Below are 22,897 nucleotides of genomic sequence, written 5' to 3'. Positions count from 1 at the left end.
CTTTGCAAATGCAATAAAGTAGCTGCTGTGGGCGAGTGCCCTTTGCTTAGCAAAAGTGTTCTTTGTGAGGAAGAGCAAAACTAGAGACCATCAATGTAAGATAGCCACTGTTATGGCATGGCAGGTGATGTGTGCCAGGCAGACCAAACCCACATAAGGAAAATTGGCCACAGTATCACAACAAAATAAGGAATGCCTCTACCTCCCTTTCCTCAAACTTTGGAAGAACCTGCACAAATTTAAACATCTCCCTACTGGGCTTTCGACTGGAACTGGTCCTCTCATCCTCAGAACCTCCCTCAGCCTCTTAAGATCTCTTTTTTAACTTCCAGCTTTTTAAGCTGACATTCTCTCTCCCTTTCCTTCTCTCTTTCCTCCTTTAATAATTTCTCCAATGCTAATTCCTTTTCCTGTTTCCTTTCTCTCTCCTGTTTTTCTGCTTGCTCCCTTTGAAATGCTCTTTCTCCTTCTTTTGCTTCCAATTCCAGTTTTTTTCATTTCCATTGCTTGTTCATGTTCAGGCTTCTTCATTTGTAGCTGAAGTATCACTACCTCCAGCTGTGACTCACTAGTTTCAGGTATCCCTTCCAATTTCAAATGCTGTGCTGTCACTTCAGTTATATCTGCTTTCTTTGCCCCTACAGTTTAACCTCAACTGCAACTTATCCGCCAATTCTGCTAACTTACACTTAAATACTTTTTGTAAACCAATCAGAGTTGTGTCTTCTACTCCCAGAAAAGCCTTAGCTTTGGATAAAGCCATTTTTGCAGTCTCACCATTTTAACATCTCTCAACACCAACCCCTGAGTTCAATGTGCTTCTTTTACTTGTTGTCTTCAGATTCACCAACTCCAAGCCAATCAAATAATTTTTAAAACCCTGCAAAGAGCCCCCAGTTTTGTTCTGATGTGGCAGGTGATGTGCCAGATGGAGCAAATCCACAAGGGAAACTTGGCCACATTATCACAGCGGTTTAGCAATTTGTATTTATTATGAGAAGATTTGTGCACTGAAATCAGAAGTAATGAGTCTACTTTAGAGATTTTAAAAACTAAATTAAAACATTTATTAACAAAAGAGAGGATTTCAAGCACATACATAAGATTACAGCTACTTAAGACTATAACAAATCCCAAAATTCCTAATTGACCTCATCCATGCTTACTCATTAGCATTTCAAATGCTTTTTACCCCTAACTTCTTTTGATAATTTCAAGCTTGCAGTCTATCTGACTATAATTCAATTAAATCAGCTACACAACCATCCACACTCTCAGCCATAAACCTACTTTACAATAAACCACACTAATATAATGGAGAAAAAAATGGTAGTTTCATGACACTACCAAGAAAGAAAATAGGGAATTCAGAAGAAATCTCTTTACCCAGAGAATGGTGGGAATGTGGAATCGCCTGCCATAGGGAGTAGTTGAGGTGAATAGCTTTTTTGTGGTGCCACCTGGATTCATGGAGGTTAAGCTACTAGAGGAGGGTATTTCCATTTGGCCTGTCCTTGGTTTTCACCAGGTGCTTATCCATGGGTTGTAACACGTCTGTCTAGCTTTACTTGGTTTCTCAGATTTTAGGGGATATATGTTATAATGCAGAAAGTGGCCATTATCATTAACTGCTTCTTATTTAGTTGTAATTTGTATGTCACCCTTGAACTTACTGGGGTTCATTAATGGATCACCTGCAGATCTAAAAAGATCATTTTTTTTTTCTTTTAATTGCGGACTGTGATTGCACTTGCAGGGGAGGAAACCTGGTACTGCTGAGATTTCTGTTGAGCTTGAAAACAGCTACAACAGATGCGCTGGTGGCTGACCTGATGGTGAACATCCTCAAAGTGTGTCCTGATTTACTAAACAGATTCTTCAAGGAGACACAATATTCCTTTGCTCCTAGACTTAAGACAGTCTGGCTGGACAATATCAAACTACTCCGAAAGGTGGGGAGCAACTAACTCGCACGATGCTTTCAGACTTAGTTCTGATCATAATGTATTGGTTGACAAAATGGGTCATCTCTTAAGACACCTTTAAATGAATTCTGGAGCACAAGTGAAAAGTCACTTGTCATAATCATTTAGTTTCATAGTTTATATTAATATTTGAGTTATAACTTTTAGGTTGGAGATTAAAATGTTAAACGTAAGATTAATAGAAAAGCCTGGTTAGGAAACTGATAAACAACCCTCACCTAAAGGCAAAGGAAGAATAGGTTTAATTAACCTGTCTTTGTCTTACAAGGTCAGAGATAGGCTGGGATTTTCCGGCCCTGCCATGGTGGGACCTGCCGCAGGAGATACGGCGGCTCAACCAAAAGTCCATTGACATTTGGCAGGACCGGACAATCCCAGCAGTGGGCAGGACCAGAAAATCCTGCTCGTAGAGTGTGACGGTGTTGAACGATGGATGACCCATCTTTAAGCTTGTAATGAAGCCAGAAGGTATATCATTACTTCAATAGAGGATTTAAATTGTTTATGTAGTTCCAGATGAAGAAACGTTGAAAGCCCATTATAAACAAGAGAGTTCCTTAACAGAGCCATCAATACTGGGAGGGAGGGAAGGATCTTAAAGCTCCATTAGTGATGGCAATTATTCATATGGATTATAGAATCAAAGAGGTAAATTGAAGGTAAAATAATTAGTTTACATTTCTGTTTGAGAACATCCCAAAGCATGCTTTGTTGCAATAAAGATGTACTGTGGGGATTAGAAGGTTCTTTTGTTTAATTTAGCTGGGTGTTTCTCACCGAAAGAAGTTTGGTTTGGTATAGACTGCAGGTCACTGAGCTGGGAGAGGCAAAGAGGATGAATGTTAGTCAGGCCTGGCCTGCACTTTAAGCAGAGAAAATACTATACCGTTCACTGCGCAGAATGAAGCTGGGGGACTGAAGGTCAGTTTGGAATTTTTAAGCAGTGGGGAAGCTGGAAGATTTGCCTAGTTTGAAGCTCTCAGTGGTTCCTCACAGAGTCTTGTGATGGAAAGCAGTCAGCAGAGTTAGCTTGGAAGGCTGTGAGAAGCCAGTTGGGTATCTGCCAGCAACCAGAATAAGGAGTCCACAGTTTGGTGGTCTTAAAGAAAAATGGGAAGGTCGCTTAGCTAAAAAACTAATGGAAAGCTCCCCATAAAATCTTATCTCGGAGAATAGTTGGAATACTGAGGAGAATTAAAATGAATTCCAGGGGGCTGTGGCATACCTTTGGGTTGGTCCCTTAAGAAGTGAACAAACTTTCAAGATTCTTATATATGGAAACTCCTGGGGGCAAGTAAAAAGCAGAGCTGCTACAAGCGATTGAATTATTGGTACTTGCTTTAATTGTTAATTTCTCTTTAAATACCGTGAAGTTTGTTTTTGTTTAAAAACGTGAAATCTTGTGGCATAGTTTCTTTCAGTTGATCAATGGGTGCTCGGATTTCTCTTTAAACATTAATGGTCCCAAACAGGATCATGACATAGTTCTGTCATCATATGGTGAAGGATGTGAAAATTTAAGGGCAAACTCCAGTTTAATTAGTTCAGAAAATATCCATGCAAAGAAAACATTTTAAAATTGGTGCTGTGTCAATTAATTAATGTTTTGTATTTGTATTAATTAGTTACAATGGAATCAGTGAGCCTGGGACTATGGGTTTGTTGCAGTAAGAACATAACTGAATGAAATGCTGGGCATTCAGCAGGTCAGGCAGCACCTGTGAAGAAAGGAGAAATGCTTTGGTTAAGTTAGTGAAACAAAATGGTTTGCCCGTGAAAGAGCATTTTATTGAGTGATGAATAAAGCTACAATGGGCTGGGCTTCCTTTGGTAATGACAGCAAAACTGTCAGCATTCATCATCGCTGCACTGAAACTGAAAACAACTCCTAGAGTCAGCGTGTGCACAGAATTACGTGGAAATCCAGAGTCTGTGACTCTGCTTCACCAGAGGGTGCACAGTTGAGGCACTATTGGAGAGTATCAACAGGAAATCTATGAATTTTCAAGAACCTGCGCTCTTGGTTATACTGTTAATCTTGATGTAAAAATCCTTAAATGAGATCTAACAGGGTTTTTAATGACATATTAACTTCATAATTACTGCTGAACACCCTCACTAACCCTGAAAAAGTCATTTTATATTTGCGGAATGTCAAGTTTCTCCATTATATAAAAAAAAACAATTTTTCTAAAAGAGGATTTATCTTTATTTTAGCTTCTATGTTAATGTAATCATAATGTTTTTTTGCTGCCTGAAAATAACTAAACTGCCATCAGGAAAGGGGGAAACCATGCTGAAGAGATCACTAGATCTTTGCGGGTAGCTTTCTTCAAGGTCAGCAGCAAGCAACCATGCTTTGCCACTGACTGCAAACATGGGGCCAGCACTTTGTGTATTTCACAGAGGTAATAGCGCAACATTCAAAAAAACAATTTCAGGGTATGTACCTCCTTGCCCACTGCTCAACAAGATGGTGTTCACAAGCACAAATTTGTAGTATATTTGCATTGGTGGAGTCTTCTATCAGGGTCTCATCATAGTTAAAAATAGTCTGTCAGTGCACAGTCTGGGACAAAACTGGACCACTGTAAATATGGGATGAAGGGAACTTTGTGCAGAGGCAGATACTCTCTACCTTAAAGCTCTTTGTTAGGACCAATGGGCTCTTATATTTTTGTAATGCTTGGGTGATTTTAAGTATGCAGGTTCTTCTGCAATACTTGTGTAGAGTCTGAACAGAAACTTTTGTGCTATTGTGCAGCCTAGAGGAAACATTGGTTTACACTGCAGATTTTAGTCTGTAAATTTCAAAACTAGCAGATTCACAAAACCCGGAAGTTGAGTTTCAGTTTTATTCGCGGTAAGTTTTAGCAACAATTGAGGAAAATACTTTGACAAGCGAATTTGTGATATTTAATCATTTCTTTGTATGTTTAATATATACATTGTAATATTTGTTTAAAACTAAACTGTGAATAAATTAACAGTGAATAGAGTAAATATCTAAAGTTTTATTAAATGCGCCTTAATAATAAACTATTTGTCCAAATGAACACTAGATCATGGATACTCTTCATATCTTCTTTTGTACAATCAACTTCTATTCTAGATTTACGATGCCCAGCCAGAGATTTCCAAAGCCTTCAGCACAAAAGAGTTCATCCCAATCCCCCGTCTCCTCTCTATGGTGATGGTCACGACACAACCTCCAGTGGCTACTAAAGCCATGTTTACTCAGGGAATCAATGTAAGGAAAAAACTATTTAATATTTTTTTTCTTAAAATCAAAATTCTTCAGAATATTTTTTTTTAAATTGTCAGGAAAAGGGCAAATGACTGCACACTCTGCAACGTTTTGCTGCTGAACTGCCCAATTAGATTATTTTACTACATAGAGAGAGCCAGGCAAATGCAATGTAGTACATAGTAAAGCATAGGACTGAAGTGCATCTGGCCAAAATCAAAAACAAATGGTTCATCATTGCTCACTCTCTCATAGAAGCATGGGAAAGTACAGTATATCGGGAAAACTTGGCTGTGTTATAACCAGATTTGCATCCAGGGTTACCGGTTGTGCCACTGCAAATACGTAAGGAGTAGGTTGGCATTGGATACTTGTATGAGCATTTTAAATACTTGTGAAAACTTGACTAGAATTGTTTGTGACCACTTTAGAAACTATTGCTAAGTTAGGGTATTTACTAATTTGCACTGCTTTCAAACTGTACTTATCGAAAAGATTGTATCTTTTAACGAGCACTGGAGGTGGGCCTAGGTTCTCCTCTTTGCAGAAAACAAATTGCTTGCTAGGATGATTTTGGGTTAATTCCCCTGCCACAAGCTCAGGTGCAGTGTGCCAAAAATGTCTTTCCAGACAGAACTGTGACTCATTTGGTGTCTCAGTCTTTAAAGTGGTTTAGTTTTACTCTCAGCACAAGCTCATCTATTGTCAGGATATTTTGTTCAGAAAAAGAAAGGGATCCTGCTGCATGAGAGCAAAAGTCAGGGACGCTCAGGCTGAAATATCCAGTGAAGGAACTGGGGGATCCAGCTGTTTTCAAGTTCACTGCCATAGCCCATGCAATCTGAAACCCACTGCCAACTAGTTTGGGTACTCCTGTGTCTAAGAACGCCCATTCCGTACCAAATTGTTACCTATCTTTGGTGCTGAACAAGACCCTATTCTGCTCCTCAAGCAAAACCTTGATACTTCTAGAACACTGCAAAAGAAAGCAGAGTCCATGACAGGTCTTTGGCTCTTTTTCCTGACCTTTGCAGCTGGATCGCCCAGTTCCTTCGCTGGATATTTTGGCCCTAGCACCCCTGACTTCTGCTCTCACATAGCAGAATCCCCTCCTTTTTCCTAACAAAAAGCCCTGGCAATAGATTGGCATTCCCTGCAGCAGAAGTAAGGAACGTTGATCCCATTATCTGTCATTTTTTGGCCATATAGCTAAACTGAGAACATTAACAGAGCTAAATTATCTACTTATTGGCAATGAGAGCTACTGACGTCCATACCACTGAAGTTCCCAGCTATAAAATAAGGAAAAGTAAAGTTTCTGTAATTCTGAAGGTTCTTTGTCTTAACCGAGCAGTTTTTTGTTTGTTAAAAAATGAGAAACAAAGTGGTTATTTCTGTTGAGCATTGCTAAGTAAGAGTGTCATGCAAAATGTTAACTGTTTTCTCTTTTTGATCTTGATGGGCTCGCTGTGTTTTTCAGTCACTTTCTGTTTTTATTTCCAATATTTTTTTCATCAGTGCAGTCAAAATGGAGACTATTTTCTTATTGGTCTCATAATGTCACACAAACAAAAGCAAATTTAATAAATTATCTCTCTTTACTTTCAGTTTGCTAATAAAGTAGTTCAACACACTACCTTCTCCTTGCTTGCATATTTTATGAAGAGGGCTCTGAAAAACATTGAGCATTGCCTGAATGAAGAAGCGTGGCAGAACTCTGAGATTTACACTCCGAGTACAATGGAGGACTTTGCGCAGCAGTACAGAGAGACCCTCAGCAAGGTATTTAGGACTGCAACCATATCAGGAAACTTATGTTTGAAACTCACTATTCATTCATTGAGTAAAGGGTGAAACTGGAGCCAGTATTTTCCTTTTCACAAGTTTATTTACAAAACACAAGAGCATTGGCACAGACTCCTTTTTCCTCCCCTAACCTAATGTAAACCAGTTCTTATATACTTAAGAATAATTCCCTAATCTTTCCCCAATTAGTAACAGCTTTTCTCACTTGCAAACTAAAGCATGCACTTTATTGTAATAGGATTCCAACATTAACAAGTTAAACCAGACAAACTGTGTTTGGCTGGATCGGATTTTGGTTACAACTTGTACTTACATAGCACCTTTCAATATAGAAAATACCCCAATTTACTTAACAGAGGTAAATGAAAAAAAACTGAAGAAATTAAGAAGCAGATACTGAACCATGATGTGAGAGCAAGGGGAGGGGCAGTCAAACCTAGATCAAGAAGTTAGATTTCAAGAAAGTTTGACTGTGGAAAGGGGACAGAGGTTATGGAGGGCATTCCAGAGGATAGGGCTGAGATGACTGAAGGCTCTATCACCAATGGCAGGATGGAGGACAAGCAACTCCACTGAAGGCCAGAGCCAGAAGACTGAAGGATTGGGGAGGGATAATGAGGCTGGGGAAGTTGTTGACATGTGTAGTCATAGAGGGATTTGAAGATGCAGATTTCAATTCAGTGCAGTTTTTTCAAGGGCTGGAGTCTTGTGCTGTCATTGGAGACAGGAAGGGCATTTACTTAGACAGAATGGTGACATTCTGGAATGCCACCACCTTCCCACCTCCACCAGAATTAAGTTCTGGGCCGGAAGGCCCATGGTGGACCTTCCCGCCCAGCTGCCAATTAATGACCACTTGCGGGTCTCATTCCACTGTCACTGTTATTATCCTGGCTGCAGGCAGACCTATCACCATACGGTGTGTATGACAGGTAAAACTAAGCAGCCAGCTTGTCACCTCTGAGTGGGGAGGTGGGGGTGACGTGTCGTTCGATCAAAGGCACTTGTCTGATCAAGAGACTGGACATCAGGAAGAGGGGTACGCGCTGAGAGCCACTCCCTTGCCTTTGCTGGCGACCCCCCCTGCACCCCTCTCCGCCATCCCTCCTTGCAAACCACGAGCCCCCACCACCACATTACTTACCTGTGGCCTGGGGTCCTGGGACTCTGGTGCCTGTCCTTCCGGCAGCAGCCACGATCTCTCCAGTGGTGCTGCTAAGACAAGAGTCAGTAGGCTCTTGGTAGGAGAAACTTCTGCCCCGGGATCTTGATTTCAGGGGAAGGCCTGCCGCTGGCCTTGCTACTGTCTGATTGGCGTGTGGTTCAGAGGGCCTTCCTGAAAAGAGGTAGCACGGGTCTCTCACTGGCTCTCCAACCAGCAGACAAGACTCCCAATGTCTGTGCTCAAAGAGCCAATATAGATTTGGAATAATGAGCAAGTGAGACCTAGTGCAGGATAGGGTACAAGCAGCAGAGTTTTGAATAAGTTGTGATTTAATGAGGAGTGATTTAACCAAAGGGGACATTAGGGAAGTTAAATCTAGAGATGGTAGAAATGTGAATGAAACAGCATTAAAGGAAAAGCTGCAACACATTGTCAAATGCAATGATGGAAACTTGACCTGTATTATAGGATATCTCAATTTGAATTTCAACCAACTGATATGTGCCATTTAGACTTCTATAGATGCAGTTTCATTCAGAGTTGTCTGGTGATGGACCTTGGGCTGGATTTTCGTGAAGGAGACAGAAAGCATGAGTTGGAGAAGTTCCCAACTCCACTGACCTGCCACCATTAAGGAGGCCCCTGCCTACCATATTTCTGGGGAGGTGGGGCAGGATGTAGTCTGGCCTGCTGCCTCCGGAGCAGACATGAAGCGGCAATGGAGGCAGGCAGATGACGAGGCTGGGTAGGCTCGAAGGCCCAGCCCCATTTAATGGGATGTCAGTCCAGTTGTAATGCCGAATGTCATGCCCTCAAGATCTCACCCCTCACCCCCATCTGCCCCATATGCCCCCCTTTGCTTCCTCTATGCCACCTCACACCACCATGCTCGTTCATACTGCTGTGCCCCATTCATAGCTCCCATGTCCCTTCATCCATTCCCCATGCTCCATTATACACCCCAAGTCTCCTCCATGCCCCCATGTATCATCCATAGCCACTCACCCCCCCAGTATACACTATGAACAGACCACATGAGTCATGTAATAGCAATGGAAAGTCTAATATGGATGTGAAAAATTTAAATTTAATAGAGCTGTCACTCAAACACAATATTGGGGGAAAGATCTCCACAGCAATTGAAAAAAAGTGATAACTTGGTTGTAAAAACAAAGAAACGTCTATTCACACACCGGATCAAAGTCAGATAATCCTTTAATAACCTCATAAAAATGTCAATAAAACTGTATACCCCCTCCTGCAGCGCTAAGTCATTCTGGAGCTTGTGAAACTCAGCCCAACATTCTTAATGTGCTCAACTGTCAAAACAAACCATGGAGCTCTAAACAATGAAGCCCATTGAAACTGAAAAAATTGATTTTTTTTTTTCCCTGTTTCACAGCAAATGGTCTGTCAATCAATGAATCCCAGAAGCAGGTGAATGATTTTTTTTCTGGTTCCCCACTCAGGACAATGGTTTCTGCATTGTTCATGAATCTTCTGAGGTACCATGAATCATGTCCACTTACAGAACGCGCCCAAACCCATTAAATTTGTGAGGGGTTTGAACTACCTGCCCTGCAATGGTGCTGGCAAGGATAGGGGGTGCTAGCTACCCACACACCCTTATCACATGCTGGCTAAAACTGCTGGAAATGGCAATGGGGGTGGGAATTCTGGAATAGCGTCCTTGCCATTTTTATGGCCTCCCAAATTGACCTGTCTCAATAAAAATGGGACAGGACAGGTATTGACGCCCACAGCTCTGACAAGTCCTTGTCTTGACTACAGGAGGTAAAATAATTTGGGAAGGGGTGTAATGAAGATGTATTCAGTTAGGGGAAGGGAATGAAAGTTACTAAGTGGCATGAATGATAATATTTGAACATTAATTTAAACTGTGAGTAATGACAAATAACCTAACATTCACTTGTATAATTGTCACCAAAAGTTTACATTCTCACCAACTTACAGTATTGCAGTTTATCTCTAGTCAAATTATTCTAATCCTTTAGGATAAAAGCTGTCACAAAATATTGGGAATTATTACTGAATTTGTTCTATCAGTAAAATCAGTTAATTAATCTACCAAATGCTAGATCTCTATGAAATTCAGATTTACAAAATCTATTTTTATAATCATTATGTTGCAGACTTGTCTATAGAAGTACCCGTTTCTGGAATGCCTATGCTATTCTGTGTCATGAGTATGCTCTGTTTTTTGTTATAGCATTTGCCAGACATGAATAGCATCGTAGCTACATGGCAATCCCTTGTAAAAAATGAAGAAAAAGAAGATGGAAAAGGAGAACAGGGAGATGAGAAAGGCACAAAAAGCATCACTGCACCAGAGGAAGCAAATGAAATATCAGATATTACAGAGCACCATGGTACAGTTTCTTTCTCAGGGCTGGGAGGGCAAATGGAAGGGAAGGAAGTCGCTTATGTGGTTTAAATCGAGAAAAGCCATTAGGCCAGTATTTGTTGACAAAATAACGGCATGTGAATGACGCACAATATTAATGTGCAAATAGACCAGCAACTTGTAGCGAGAAAGAGACATCTCATAATTGCAAGTCACCCAAAGTTGCAGGATAATTTACACCACTCCACTGTTAACTTTAAGAAAATGGCCCTTAAACTTCCCATATTGCTTCATTTGTGCATTAATTGACCAATAAATTCACCACATAAAGTTTACTCTAGTAAGTAATAATTTAAGTACCCTTTAACAATGTGACAATTGGTAATGATGGTCAGCCAACCTCTCTTGTCTAGAAAGGGAACGATTAAAAGTATGGAGCATCATTCCTTCAGATAATGAATTGTTGATTGTTTTAAAAATGTCAAATTTTAAAATTAAAATAAGCTTACTCTCGCTCTCTCTCTTAATCCAGTCTTTCCCTGTTGCTATTTCTCTTTCTGTACCTGATTTGATATTGTCATGAATTCACCCATCCAAATTTACCCTCTGTTTATCTTGATCCTTGAATCTCATTGATTAAGGAGATGCATTCTTGAACCAATTATCCAGCTGATGCTTTCGCTGCATCATTATCCACTCTCACTCCCAACCACTCTATGGGCCAATTTTAAACTGTGAGTGAGTAATGACCAAAATAACCTAACATTCACTTTTATACTGTTCAGTTTTCAGCTGAAGGGTGCAGGTGAAAGTCTCACTGGGCATGCCCAAGTTTCCCTGCTCTAGCAATTTCTGGCCCAATATGTAGTAAATATGTTAAAAGCAAAAGTAAAGTCTTAACACTTCTGGTAGAAAATACTGGCGGCAGGTCTGAAGACTGCTTGTCACTCATGCTATAGTTAGCAAAATGCTCCCTCAGCATTGTCTGTTCCTAGCTGAGCAATATTGAATGTTGTCATCATCCAAGCTCCCATGCTTGAATCACTTCCATTATGTGTGCACTACCACTACAAGGATCAAGAACACGGCCCACCTCCATTGCTGTAAGCCAAACCAGACTGGGAAATAAGTACTCCCTAGTCTGTCTTTTCACAAACAATTCAAAAAACCCATAATTAAACATTGAGAGATTGTGGATGATCAGCATAGTGGGGGATGCATGGTTCCAAGTCACATGTAAAAGATGGAAAATGAGAGAAAGTGTATAAAAATGGTAACGAGCTTATGACATCGAAAGGATTTTTCCTCAGTTGCGTATACATTTCTTAGTAAGTTGTTTCTATGAATAATAAAACCAAATCCAATTGAATTGTGCTCATTCCTCGAGTTAACAAATACAGGCGAATGCATTATAATGAGGTATTGTTATCAAATGTTCAATACGTGACAGCAGTAGTCAAATGGTTGAGAGCAGCAAAATGTTAACAAATCTCAAGCTTTACTTTTACAATTGTAAATCCTTGAGCTTCTTCAAGATAGATCATTTATTCAGAGTTTTTAAATGTTTTTGATAAATATTCAATCTGTGCATTAATTTATCTTAGTAAAGCCAGTTTCATGTATCCTGTCTTCTCCTTTAGGTGGAGATAATGCTGAGACCACTGTTCTGAAGGCAACTGTGCTCCAGGTTATGTGTCTTTACCAGAAAGTGGTCCCTCATATGGTTTCACAGTGTACATTTGATTTCAGTAAATTGCTTAAAGGTATGTAAATATTCTATCTTCCTTCAAAGCTGCATAGTTGCTGGAAGTGTGTTGCTTACAAACAGCTGCTAGTTTGAAAAGTGGAATTGGGTGGATTCAAGTTAGATACATTAACTTACTGCAGGTTGCATTTTTATCATTCATTGTCAGTTGTCTCTTTTTATATGAAGTTAGGTACTATTGGTTGTTTTATGTGAAAAGGCAGTACCATCATTTCTATTTATTTAGTCATTCCCTGAATGTGGCATCGCCAACATTTATTGCTCCTCCCTAATTGCTCTTGAGAAGTTGTGGTGACCCCACCTTCTTGAACCACTGGAGTTAGTGTGGTGAAGATGTTTCCATGGTGCCATTAGAGAGGAAGTTCCAGGAGTTTGACCCAGCTATAATTAAGGAACGGCAAAATATTTCCAAGTCAGGATGGTGTGTGACTTAGAGGGCAACATGGATGTGTTCCATGCGCCTGCTGCCCTTGTCTTTCTAGGTGGTGGAGTATTTGGGTTTGGTGGATGCTGTTTAAGGTCCTTTGCTGCAGTGCCTCTTGTATATGGCACACTCTACAGCCAGAGAGCGCTGGTGGTGAAGCGAGCGAATGTTTAAGATGGTGGATGATTCATTGAAAGGTGGGTTGCACATTTTAAGCACCAAAACTTGGTTACATTCAAGGTGTGGTTTATATTTTTCCTGGGTCTAAGGCAATGATATAAATTGTCATTACATATAATGTTATTTCATTTACTTCTAATGGTTGATTACAAATATATTCTTCTGGTGGAGAAACTCACTCATTGGGATCACATAGGAGGAAATCAATAACACTCCCATGATTTTCTGTTTATAATTGAAGAATATTAATTCCTTTAAGGCACAGATAGTAGCAATTGATTTGGATTGTAACAGTGAGTTTAATGAATATTTTCTAAAGTCAGTATAGTGATACACTAATGAGCTGCAATAATGAGTTACACAATTGGAAGACTGATTATAGCAGAGAGCTGCAAATTAAGACAAGAAGTGAGGAAAAAAAGCTAATGGAGACTGTTTAGTACATTAGACTTCACCATTGTCCCTTCATAACCAGGGCATGGGTTGGAATCCAGCCCAAAATAATAAATGAATGTTCCTTTTCTGTGCAATAGTCCTAACTGAAATTGGTTTGGGAAGTCTCAGTTCAATTACTGATGGATCTTGTTACATAGCACTGATCTATTTTCAACTTTGCACCAATTAAATTTAATTTAGGGATGGAAACCATAATGATGTCTGCGTTACTTCATGTTTTCACCCAATAGTTGTTCCATTCTGCAGCCCCAACGTCCCTTAATAAATGAGCACAACAAGCCATCCCAAATAAGATTGACGTTAATTATGTTTGAATGTTATTTCCTTTGTTCACATCCAGTGAGCACGCTAATGTTAAGCTGAACAAAATTTGTGGCAGTTACTGACAGCTTGTTTCTTGAAGGGCTATCTTCCATTCCCTATTGAGAAGTGGTTACTGCAAGGAGTAGTTAACACAGATAGCTTAGGTGCATTTAAGAGGAAACTAGACAAACACATGGGGGAGAAAGGAATAGGAAGTTGATTATAGGGTTTTATGGGAGGGGTAGGGGGAGACTTGTGTGGAGCATGAGCACTGGAACACATGGACACCTGTTTGGCTGAATGGCTTGTTTTTATGTTGTAAATTCTGAGAGAAGGATGTTAGGTTTTACACTGATGGTGAGATATTCAACTCTTGTTTTCCAGGTATCGTGAGTGAGAAGGGAGTGAGACAGGAAATTGCTCCTGTTCTACAGCACCATATACTGCAGCTTGCCCTGGAGCTGCCTGCCAATAAGTTTGCATGGTTCAGAGTTCAGGTACAATCATATTAGGCAATTCTTTGTGTTTTTTTAGATTGGAATGGCATTTTAGGTCTAAAGCTGCAATATCCCCTTTTCAACTGACTCTGTCAAAATCAGCTCAATTAAATTAATTCAGCGTTAATTGGCAAATGAACTCAGCCCTGGTTTGGTAGTGGCACGTTCACCTATAACTCAGAAGGTTGGGAGTTCAAATCCCACCCCAGAGACTTGAGCACTAAATCTAGGCTAACATGTTAGTGCAGTACTGAGGAAATGCTGTATTGTCAGAGGTGAGGTTCTGACTTTCAGATGAGGCATTAAACCAAGTCTGTTCTCCTCAGTGAATGTAATGGATCCCATGGCAGTATTTCAAAGAAGAGCAGGGGAGTTCTCCCCTGCATTTTGACCAGTAGATAACCCTCAACTAAGATCATAAAAAAAGTTAAAGAATTGTTTTAAAGAAAGTAAAGACATTCCTAAAGGATCTGGTTTCAAGCATACATTGATGTTTTGAATGAATTTGCACCATTGAAGTGTCCTGTCCACAAATCATTCATTGAATAGAATAGTGCATGGGTCTTCTTGCCAAATGTGTTCATCACCACTGGAAATATAGAAACAGAAAATTTGCAGCGCAGAAGGAGGTCATTCAGCCCATCATGGCAATACTAGCTGGGAATGAGTTATTCAGTCTAATCTCACTTTCCTGCTCTTGGTCTGCATTACTTCAGGGTATGACACTTCAAGTGCAAATTCAAGTGTTTTTTAAAAGCGCTGAGGGTTTCTACCTCTACCATCCTTTCAGACTGTGAGTCCCAGATCCCCATCGTTTCTGGGTGAAAAACTTCTCCTCAAGACGCCCCCTTAATCCTTCTGCCAATTACTTTAAATTATGGCCTCTGGCTATTGACTTTTCTTCTAAGGGAACAATGTCCTTCCTATCCACTCTATCCAGGGCCCTCATAATTTTATACACCTGAATTAAATCTCCTCTCAGCCTTTCCCGCTCCAAACCAAACAACCCCAGTCTACCCAATCTTTCTTCAAAGCTAAAATTTTCCATTCCTGGCAGCCTCCCATAAATCTCCCATGTAAAGTTGTGGCCAGAACTGTACTGTAACTCTGCATAGAAATGCGAGTCTTTCTTTTCTTTCTTATGTCAAGCCTATTTCTGCAGCTCTTTTTCCACAAGCCACAATCCAGTTCTCTTTTGAGGGAGGGAAACATGGATATATCATAATAGATGAGTTAGATAAAAGCGAACTTTGAAATAGTTTTCACAGCATTTTGGTAGTAATCTTTAAAAATGTATTATGTTTAGAAATTGCAAAAGTCCTGTACCTGATCATAATGCTGGATGTATTCATATAGAGATTCATGGTTCTAATGAGGAGATGTTAAGAGACTGTTTGTTTGTGCAACAACTGATTTCTACTTCTTATTTGAATGTAGGATGTAACAAATACGGATAAGAATAGTGGAGAACAGTCAGTGTTTTATTTGTTGATTAAAATGTATGTGACTAGCAAGAGCGCTCAACTACAAACATCAACCAAGCGCCTTATTATAAAGGTGAGTTGAGATTTTAATTGCCATTTAGTTCCCATAATCCGACAATACATGCATACGGTTAGCTCTCAAATTACATTTGTAAATTTAGTTGGAACATGTCAGAAAAATCTTCTTGCTATTAATGCATCACCCAAGGTATCTTAAGTCCAATTAAATATAATTGATGTGCTTGCTGTGAATATTAAGCTCTGCTTTAATGAGCAACATGAAAAAAGTACAGTTTGCCTTTTTGCACATTTTCAAATAACTCAAGGCAATATAGTGACTAGTCAGCTTCATAATTGGTTCATGATTTGAACTAATGTAGGTTATAGGAAATATGTTGGGTGGATAGAAAGTGTTACTCTCCAGACAGCTAGTTGGTGAAGGATAGTACTGGATCCAGTCTTCACTAAGTCTTGCATTTATTTATAGAGTTACGCATTACAAGCATACACCTCTTAACTCAACCATACCAGTTTCAAAAAGTGTCTCTTTATATGCACTCAGATGAAACCTCAGTTAATGCCCATCATCTGCATACAATTAAATACAACTTATATTTAATTAACAGTAAGCTTATGGACACAGCAGCAGCAGTTTCTTTTTTGCTCTGAATTATCAGCTTTATAAATATACCATGAGCATTGCCACTTTGTATAAAAGATCCAGTCTTAAAACTTGAACAATCCATGGACGTGCATGTCCATCTTACAAATGACTGTTTGGAATCATAAATCATGTGTTTTATAATAATAGATTAAGTGATCATATAAGCTACAGATCAATAGGGTAGAATTGCCTATATTTGGCATCTTGTCCAAAGATGATTTGTTGAGAGAGTAGAAGAGAACAAAAGTCTGGAATGAAGTATCTCTAATTGTAGCATGCAATATCTCTTTAAAATATTTGGTAAAGGAATTGCATGCAGGCTGTTAAGTGATCATATGCTGACGTGGCACAGCAAATTCCAAACACTAAGTGTCTTAATGGAGCAAGGCAAGGTATTGGGCTGGATTTCATGGGGCACCATGGTCCCTATCGGGGGAAGCCTGCCAACAATCCTGAGAGCTGCCCTGCAGCGATTTAACACTGGAAGCAGTGTTAATTGCTTTAAGGCAAGACATCCACCCCTTTCTCAGGAGAAAGTCCCACCTTAGAAAGCTGCCGGCCAATTGGATGGCCAGAAGCTCTGTAGTCCCAGCAGCACTACCAGGAACAGTAGCCACAGCTGGTACTACAGGCAATCCTCAATGCTGAGGAGCACAGGTAAGTCCAGGGTCAAGAGTCTCGGTGAGAGGCTAGTTTCAAGAGGCTGCATGGGGGGGAGAGAAATAAAGTGGGGAGGGCAGTGACTTTGGTTGTGGCTGTGAGTGCCTCTGATGGGTTCAGGGGGGCTGTAAAGAAGGATGCCCTATCCTTCACCCAGCACAGATCATGCGGCAAAGCTGCCAGGCTTCCTCCGTGCCATGACCCTAACCCCACTGCAGGTTAAATACTGGTGGCAGTGGGATGAGGCCTTTAAGTGGTGGGCTGCCCCAACACCACCTCTGTGCCTCCTAAAGTTTCAGACAGGTTGGAGGCAGCTGGTTGGCAGCCACTGGAATTTGCATGTCCACCCATCAAACCTGCCTTTGGGGGGAGCCTTAAAATCCAGCCCATTGTTCTTTGTGATAGACAGTCTGAGGTACTTTGAGGTAACCTGTTAGAAGCCTATTATGAAATGTTCTTAAACTGAATCTCTTATGAGCCCATTAAATGGTATGTAGCAGATTAGGGCTTTTAGTTCGCACTATAGGAGGACCTTTTTATGTTCCAAAGGAAAACATTTTGCAGGCAGCACCGTTGATTTCCTTTGAAAACTTAGGGCACTAGGTTACACATGAATACATTGGTGGATTGTTCTTTCACAAGCTTCAGCTTTTGAATGCATTCAGAATCACAATTCAAATAAATTTCAACCATTATTTAAAAACTATTACCAAGCATTCCTTTACCTATTCCAGTTTGAGATGATTTGATATTTCCAATGGTAAATTTAACATTGCTACCAACTTTACCCTATATTATCTTGTGCCATTTATTCTCCCAATGGGTAACTTTGATGTGTAGTGTGCTTTTGTTTCCTGCCTAGGTTTTAAGGGAGAGTGGAATTTTTGAATACACCTGGAAAGAACTAGAAATGTGGATGGAAGGTCTTTGGTCTGTTTCTGAATCGGAACAAGAGAGTGTCATTTTATTTCTTGAAAGAGTAAGTACAGATTATATTCATAGGTCCTGAAATCCATGTTTACATAAAGTAGAAGGTAACTCCTTGGTAAATGCAACAAATAATAATACTTACCCTTCAAGCGCTCAGCACACAGTCCAATTCTACAATCAGGGGAGCAGATGTGTCCAGTGGCAAGTTTGAGGTGTTTTCATCCTCGATACTCTTTAACATTTATGTTGGTTGGAGCAGTTTGTTCGGGAGACCAAGTGCCAGCCTCAGTTCCTTTTTTAAATTCATTCATCGCTTATGGGCATCACTGACAAGTCCAGCATTTATGGCCCATCCCTAATTGCCTTCAGGAAGGTGGCAGTGAGCTGCTGCCTTAAACCACTGCAATCCATGTGGTGCAGGTACGCCCACAGTGTTATTAGAGAGTGTGTTCCAGAATTTTGAGTCCGAAACAGTGAAGGAGCAGTGATATATTTCCAAGATGGGGCCTTGGTTTCCAAGCCAGAATAAACCAAGGCCCCATCTCGCTTCCTCCCACCCCCCCTCCAGTTTGATGTAAATGATTTCATGGCACCATTTAAAGAATAGCGGGGTAATTCTCTCAATGTCCTGGCCAATATTTATCCGTCGACAAGCATTACTAAAAGCTGATTATCTAAATCATTTTTGATTGGACAAATGTCTACAAGTTGGTTGCCACGCTCACCCACATTACAGCAATGACAACACTTTTAATTGACTCTGAAAAATCTTTCACATACCCTGAAATCATGAAAGGTATTAAATTAATACTAGCTCTTTATTGCAGGGATGGGAAACTTCCGCCACTTGACAGATTTCCAACATTGACATCTTGGAAATCCACCATTTTAAATATAGGTTCTGACCTTCGGGGCTTGTCCAATGTAGAGGGCTTAAAATAAATCGTGACTCTGCTATCACGGTTGTGATTGGAGGGGCAGCAAGCGTGAGAGAGACATTGCTGCTCCTCCAGTCACAGATTCTATCTCTCCCACACTGACTGCTTCAGCTCTTCCAATTACAGGTTTCTTCCTCCTGCTCTTGTTTCTCCTCCAGAGACAGAAGCTATGATTGGAGGAGTAACGAGCGTGGGAGGATGGGAACCTGTGATTGGAGGTTATGGGGCAGTTATTCTGGCTAGTCCCACTGCCACCGTGCAAGAGACTTTCAGTTGCGCTTTCACCAATCACTTTTCAATCAGCTGCTGAACGATGTACCCGACCCGTTCAACGTCCTGCGGAAGGCCACCGAGGAGAAGCAGAAAAAGACAAGATAAGAGGGAGAGTCAGAAAGCCTGGAAGACCTCTGCCAGTGGCAAGGCCGGGAGCAGGCCCGGGGGAGCCAGCAGTCACCCTCGCACCAGCCTGGACTTGGCTGCCATCTGTGCAGTTGGGGTCTGGACTTTTTGGCTGACCTTCACCTTTTCACAGTGACAGAGCCCAGATAAGCTTGCAGGATATCGTTTTGAAGGCAAGTGAGAAATGGAGAAAATTTGCGGAAGTGCCGATTTAATGGGAGGATTGAGGAATCCGGGTCTTGTTCTGGGACCCAAAAAGGAGCCTGTGGGTTGATGAAAAGGGGTCGTGTTCCCCATAGAGGAGCCGCCTTCTGTTAAACGGCTTCAATCAAAGTGAAAGTGCCCTGGGAGTAGATGGTGTGGAGGGGCTCAAACAGCTCCATGAATTTCTCATCATCCAGGCTCTTGCTGGGTGCAACCAGTACTTTGCCAATTGTTGTTTGTATTTTGGGCACTCTGTTAGGATCATTTTACATTTCCAAACCTAATGCTTTTCAGACAGTTTGGGCACCATTAATGTTTTTGGTTGTGTGGGAGAGTCTTGCACCTGGAGCATCAGATCTGCCTTTTCCCTTTGGATCTTACGTGTAGCTTCAGCATTTTCTGTTCTGATGACTGTGCTGAATGTTAAAGTTTCAGTGAGAGCTGAGCTCTCCTGCACATAGGACAAGTAGCCATTTACTATTCGGCACTTTCCACTTCAGATCACTATCATGATTCTCAGAACGCCTGACATTGCTGTTTGCCAGCTCCTTGCAATCAGCTGTGTGATGTTCCTAGTAGTTGAAAGTATTATATCATTGATTTGGACAGTATCCCTTTTCCTGTTCATCCTAATTTGCTTGCTAGTCCAGTTTGCTACACAAAATACTGTTTGGTAATCTTGTAAATGATATAATCTGAGCAGCATAAATGTGCTCTTATCAGCATTACCACAATGCAGAGAGTTTTGGTGCATTTAAGCATGTCTCAATTGATAATTTGTCCTGCTGTTGAATACACATAAATACACACAAGACTAGCAAGAAAAGCATATCCAGACAACATAGCAGTTGCTTTTGATTTTTCTTCTGAAATTTCTTTCCAACTTCCAAGGGCAATTGAGTGAATCCAACATTTTAACCCAGTTTATCAACTATGACCATTTGCATTCCACAAGCCACTCATTTATATTCCCAGCAGCGTGTTTCACATAGTATTTAATCACCTTGGCTTTATTCTTATTTTTAACAATCTCTGTCATACAGTTTACTAAAAAGGTTAATTGACACAACATCAAATGCTTTGAGTGAAGTTGGCTGCTAATTTTGTAGTCATGTTCTGTGATTGCAATTTTTTTGATACTCTTAATGCCTACATTATCAATCCCTTTCATGATTTTTTTAAAGATATAGATTGTGTCATCTCTCAACCTTTCTGCAATAGTATAGAAATTTCAGTACAGTTATTTATATCAATAGTGTGCTTTTAGTTATAGTTGTTCAAAGCTATTACAAGATAAAGGAGAAAAAAATTGTGCATCGCTGATAAGCACTTTTCTCTACATTAAAGGTATGAATGCAAGTTGTTCTTGAGTGGCATGATGGATTTGAGTCATTCCCTTTATTCCTAGGATCCTCTAAAAGGCAAAACCAAGCCAGTCACTTTGAGCAGTGTTTGTAAATATTCCGCACAGAAAAATTTATGAATAAGTTTTCATGGACCTGTTCTATTGTTACTATGGACTTCATCCTGTACTACATACATTAACTGCATTAAATGCTGAACTCCTGGGGTCACTGGTGATTTTATACAATTGCATTGGTCCATAGCCTTTAAGGTAAACAAGGGAAATTTAATATTCTACCCAGTTGGATCTGGTAATTCAACCTATTTAAACTGGCCCAGAAGCATTTGCATTCATACAGATCATTAAAAGTGCTATAATTACATGATTCCTTGTCACAAAAAAAATTTCAGATCTTTTTGTCTTCGGTTAATAACTTTCAGGCCTTTTTGCCTTCGGCAACTCTCATCCCTGTTATTTTATGGTAATGTTGAGGGTAGTTTTTCCATGCAATGTATACTGTTGATGTTTTGAAGTATTCACTTCCATCAGCTAAATTTATAATGAATTCCATTCGAAAGAAAAACTTGCATCAATATGGCGTAAGCATTTTACAGTCAAAGAAGTACATTTGAAGTACAGTCACTCTTGTAATTTAACCATTGTTGTTCTGCATGTAATGGAAATATTGAATTAAAATCAAAATTGATGTATCCAGTTCTTGGAAATTGATGCCTCTATCCAGTTATGGATGAACTGATAGCTTGTTGAAAGAAATTCCAAGATTGTCAAATTTATTTGTTTACTCTCATTTTACACAAAATATAGGTTTGATCTGACTATACAATTTAAGAATATTTGCTTCAAAATCAGTGTCTGTATTGTTCAGAGTACATCACCTTCTGACAAAAGACATACATCTTTTACCAATTTTTTAACTTGCAGATCTTCCCTTTGCCTCTGCAGCTGACAGAAAGAGGTGAATGGCTTGTTCCTAGTAGTTGGATTTACACTGTAGATAGTGTTGTATGTTTGTACAGCCTTGCCTTTCTTTCCTATGGTGGCGACCACTTAGCTGCTTGTTTTCACTCTCCACTAGTATTTTGAAAGGAGCCCACACAAGTAAGATCAGAAACTTGACCGAGTACAGTGCATCTCAGTATCTCTCCACTCTGTGGCACAGGGCACTGATACTGTATCATCACCTGATTCCTCGCTTGATATAAGAAATTGCAGCATTCAAGAACTGTAGACTAACTAGATCCAATAAGTCGAGCAGTTAGTATGATGTCACTAAGGGAAACTAATAAGATTTTCAGTTTCACTTGATCTGAAATTGTATAATTTCACAAATATTTTTTCTTATTCCCATGTGTACTATTTTCATTTATGCTATGTGTGTTATTCCTAGGCTTTGACAAAGTTAATATCAAACCCATATCCTTACACAGACAAGATTTCAGACGTAATACAAGAAGCTAGCATGCTGCAAGCAAACTTTGGTGGACAGGACTCGGATACTGTCAGTTTGCCTATCTCGCATATTGATGGTGAGCAGGGAAGAAATAAAAAATATGATTCTCTTACAGTAACCATACAAATACAACCAGCAAATATAAACCCTTCTGCAAGTAAATGATAATTCAATCAATCATTTAAATGTTGCAGCCAATAATGTTAACTTGAGGTGGAACAAATTGCATAGTTGAGAAATGCTTTAACTGGGGTTTTCCATTTCAGTGTTTACGGTACATTCCAGAACCTCATATTAAGAAATTGTGCACACCCACCCACAATCTTCTGACCATAACTTTTAATGTTTTGCAAATCATATGCAGCAAGGGTGCTGAATCTTTCCACATACACTTCAAACATTTGCTAAGTGCGCTGAAGCAAATAATCCTGTTTTTTATGGTTAACTGTTCATTCACATTAAGGTTGTTGTCAGTCCTGGTTGGTGAAATGCTTTCCATTTCAGCATCAAGAATTGCTGAAGACAAATATTGCATGGTTGGAACTTTCTTTATTCTAACCCCAACCGTGTACTTCATAGCTGACTTCAAAAGAGAAGTGTAACACTTCT

The 22,897-nt window shown here is 40.0% G+C and overlaps 1 protein-coding gene across 4 annotated transcripts in view; it reads left to right on the top strand.

The window, feature by feature from the left end:
• The window catches only part of urb1 (URB1 ribosome biogenesis homolog), a 109,839-nt gene that overhangs the window by 18,710 nt on the left and 68,232 nt on the right, over positions 1-22,897 (top strand). For all 4 annotated transcript variants that reach the window (XM_041211596.1, XM_041211597.1, XM_041211595.1 and 1 more), the window contains 9 exons: positions 1,757-1,952; positions 5,098-5,235; positions 6,841-7,014; positions 10,434-10,593; positions 12,209-12,331; positions 14,081-14,193; positions 15,631-15,750; positions 17,864-17,980; positions 22,226-22,364. In XM_041211596.1, coding sequence (XP_041067530.1) covers positions 1,757-1,952; positions 5,098-5,235; positions 6,841-7,014; positions 10,434-10,593; positions 12,209-12,331; positions 14,081-14,193; positions 15,631-15,750; positions 17,864-17,980; positions 22,226-22,364 — 1,280 coding nt within the window. The remainder of the gene's footprint in view (positions 1-1,756; positions 1,953-5,097; positions 5,236-6,840; positions 7,015-10,433; positions 10,594-12,208; positions 12,332-14,080; positions 14,194-15,630; positions 15,751-17,863; positions 17,981-22,225; positions 22,365-22,897) is intronic.

This window comes from Carcharodon carcharias, chromosome 18 (genome assembly GCF_017639515.1).
Source record: "Carcharodon carcharias isolate sCarCar2 chromosome 18, sCarCar2.pri, whole genome shotgun sequence".
Taxonomy (NCBI): domain Eukaryota; kingdom Metazoa; phylum Chordata; class Chondrichthyes; order Lamniformes; family Lamnidae; genus Carcharodon; species Carcharodon carcharias.
The sequence above is the reverse complement of the archived record's forward strand: the minus strand, read 5'-3'. Positions and strand labels throughout refer to the sequence as shown.